Source organism: Eimeria acervulina, genomic scaffold, assembly GCF_000499425.1.
Source record: "Eimeria acervulina Houghton genomic scaffold, Eah_scaff30, whole genome shotgun sequence".
Lineage (NCBI taxonomy): Eukaryota > Apicomplexa > Conoidasida > Eucoccidiorida > Eimeriidae > Eimeria > Eimeria acervulina.
Genome location: NW_013549901.1, coordinates 89435 through 91933, shown reverse-complemented (window position 1 = coordinate 91933; position 2499 = coordinate 89435). Strand labels below are relative to the sequence as shown.

Below are 2499 nucleotides of genomic sequence, written 5' to 3'. Positions count from 1 at the left end.
AGAAATAATCAAATTCCTGCTCTTGCAGCCGGAAACAGCTGCGTCGTGCTCCAGGGGGGTGGTCAGGCCTCTTCTGCTGCAAGGAACGGAGCTTCTTCTTTTTTGAGGGTGGCAAATTTCTCTTTTTTGATGAGGGAACCTATTCGAGCCTTTTAAATTCCAAAACACTCTTCAGAACAGCTTTAGACAAAAGTTCTTAGTACCGCCGCTCCCGCATGCGCTGCGCTCAGTAAGCCCGTCCTGCTACCGTTTGTGTGTCTGTGTTTGTATTCTTTACCCCTTACTATTATTGTCTTTTTATCTGTTTCTTTGCCTATATCTGCGTTTGTTCTTGTTGGTTTTAGCTGCCTTATGGACGGAAGGCGTAGGCAAAGCGCATCGTTCTCGTTGATACGCCACATCTCCGGTTTCGGTGTTGGGAATTCACGTTTTCTGATGTCCGGTGGTATAGCCGGGAAGTCTGCAAACTTCTGATCATAATCAGCTTCACGGAGAAATTATACTGCAAATATAAGGAGTTTCAGAAGTTTTTATCGAAAGATTATAATCAATCGCCTGATTCCCCCTCTGTATTCGCGAGTATCTCATCCTTGAATGCCTCATTTCAGCTCTCCCTTGCAAGTGGGAGGAGTTCAAGTTTTTCAAGTTCCCTGTTTCAGCCGTTTCTGCTTGAGGAAATTGAACTTCAGTTACCCTATTTCAGCTGCTTTTACGTGTGGAAGTCCTACGCCATAGAGGTTCCGGTTTCAGCTCTTTCCGTCTAAGACAATTCAGTATCAACAGGTATCTGTTTCCAGCTGTTTCTTTTACATGGAGAAATACTCCGAGTGTGTATAGAATACTTCAGCTTTGTACAGAATACTTCAACTTCATACGGAGTACTTCAAGGCAGTACCCGTTAGCTTTGTAGGAAACGCTTCGCCGTTCTACGGGAAGTACATTAACTCTGTAAAGAATACTTCGGGTTTGTGCATTTCTTGGGTCTGGCTATGACTCGCACAACGGCAGATCGTCCTGCAACATTGGCAACGGTGACGAGTTGGATGGGTTTGACTGCTGGGGTATTGACATTGATCTTGTGGTGTTTTCTATTGCCTGCAAGCAAAGTGCATTTATCAGTGGAGCCCGGTAACTTCTTAGGGGATGTGAATCAAGAGAGATGGAGGCAGGCGTTGTTCTCCTTCACCCCGGAGGTGTTTGTTGATGTGTGGACTCCGTTTATTTTCGGGACGGTTTCTGTTGTTGCACATTTCAACAGCTTTGAGTCCTTCTTCATCACAGGCGACTTCTTTCGCTTTTTCTTCTGGAACCTCATCATGGCCTTGTTTGGTAACTTGGGTTATGCTGGAGGCCTGGGCATCATCTGTGGGAGCTTCACGCTGCTTGTTGCTTTCTTTTCTCTCGTTTGTTTGTGTGCTTGCAACGGATCTGCGAAGCTCAACTTAGACCCATTCAACAAACAGGAACTTCTCGACTTCTGATGAAGCATTGCCGAGACAGCGGCAGAGGCCGATTTAAGAAGCAGTTTTTCCTTTTTTTCTGTTTTAAAGAAGAAGAAGAAAAACAGACACCTCAGGTGCATCTCAGCTCTTGGGCTGGTGCTGAGACTGTAAACCCAAAAACCCCCACAAGTATCATCCTGATCGGGGAGTAGTTGTTCTCTTGCTTGTAGGGTTTAGGGTTTAGGGTTTAGGGTTTAGAAGTGGGGGGCTGAACATTCTCTTAGTGGTCATGGTGACGCCTCCAAGGGGCCTTCTCCTTTTGGGGCCTGCTTTCCACCTTCGCTGTTTGCTGTACTTTTGCTGATAAAGTTCACAGCAGCAACGGAAAGAAATGAAACATAAACACTGTCGTTTTCGTTGCATTTCTGCTTATGAAGGACACAGCAACAACGAACACGAATAGAATATTAACAGGTCGTTTGAGTTGAGCTCGCTGCGAGGATAGGAAGAAACAGAGACAGCAGATAAGGAGAGAAAAGAAGTGCAAAGACAGAGGCGGAGGAAAGCAAACAGGGATAGAGTTGCTGTACGTAGACATACAGAGAAATGTGATAACATAAATATAAGCAACAGTAGGAGGCCGCTGTGTAGATACACTCGGGTATGGGCACAGCAGCAACTTGTAGCTGCATCAATGGCACCTGTGCAAATAAATATATTTTTGACCAGACGGATAGAGACAAAGACAGGCACACGGTGAAATAGCAAACGGCAGAAGATGAGAAGGGGCAGCAGAGCTGAGAAACGATTATACGACAAAGATGAATAAGGAGACGAGGGTAGAGTTTCTGTTGAGAGAGTAAATGCAGAGTTGGCTTTAAACAACAAACAACAAGGTGCGGTCTTTTATTTATCGCAGGGGTGGAACCCCGTAAGAGCCAACTCCGTAATGCTCAAGAGCAGCAGCCACTTAAAGCAATATAAAATATCATGACTGTTTCGAACTCTCTTTTTCTTCTGGGTCTGCTGACAGGCCGGTGAAGCGTGAGCGAGGAAA

At 45.4% G+C, this 2499-nt stretch overlaps 1 protein-coding gene across 1 annotated transcript; it reads left to right on the top strand.

Annotated features, from left to right (window-relative positions):
* Positions 1-215: 215 nt before the first annotated feature.
* EAH_00006850 (hypothetical protein, conserved) lies at positions 216-1481 on the top strand (the record flags this gene model as incomplete). Its single annotated transcript, XM_013396034.1, has 4 exons — positions 216-229; positions 345-458; positions 1009-1128; positions 1259-1481. The coding sequence occupies 4 exons, from the start codon at positions 216-218 to the stop codon at positions 1479-1481; spliced, it is 471 nt and encodes a 156-aa protein (XP_013251488.1).
* Positions 1482-2499: the final 1018 nt, after the last annotated feature.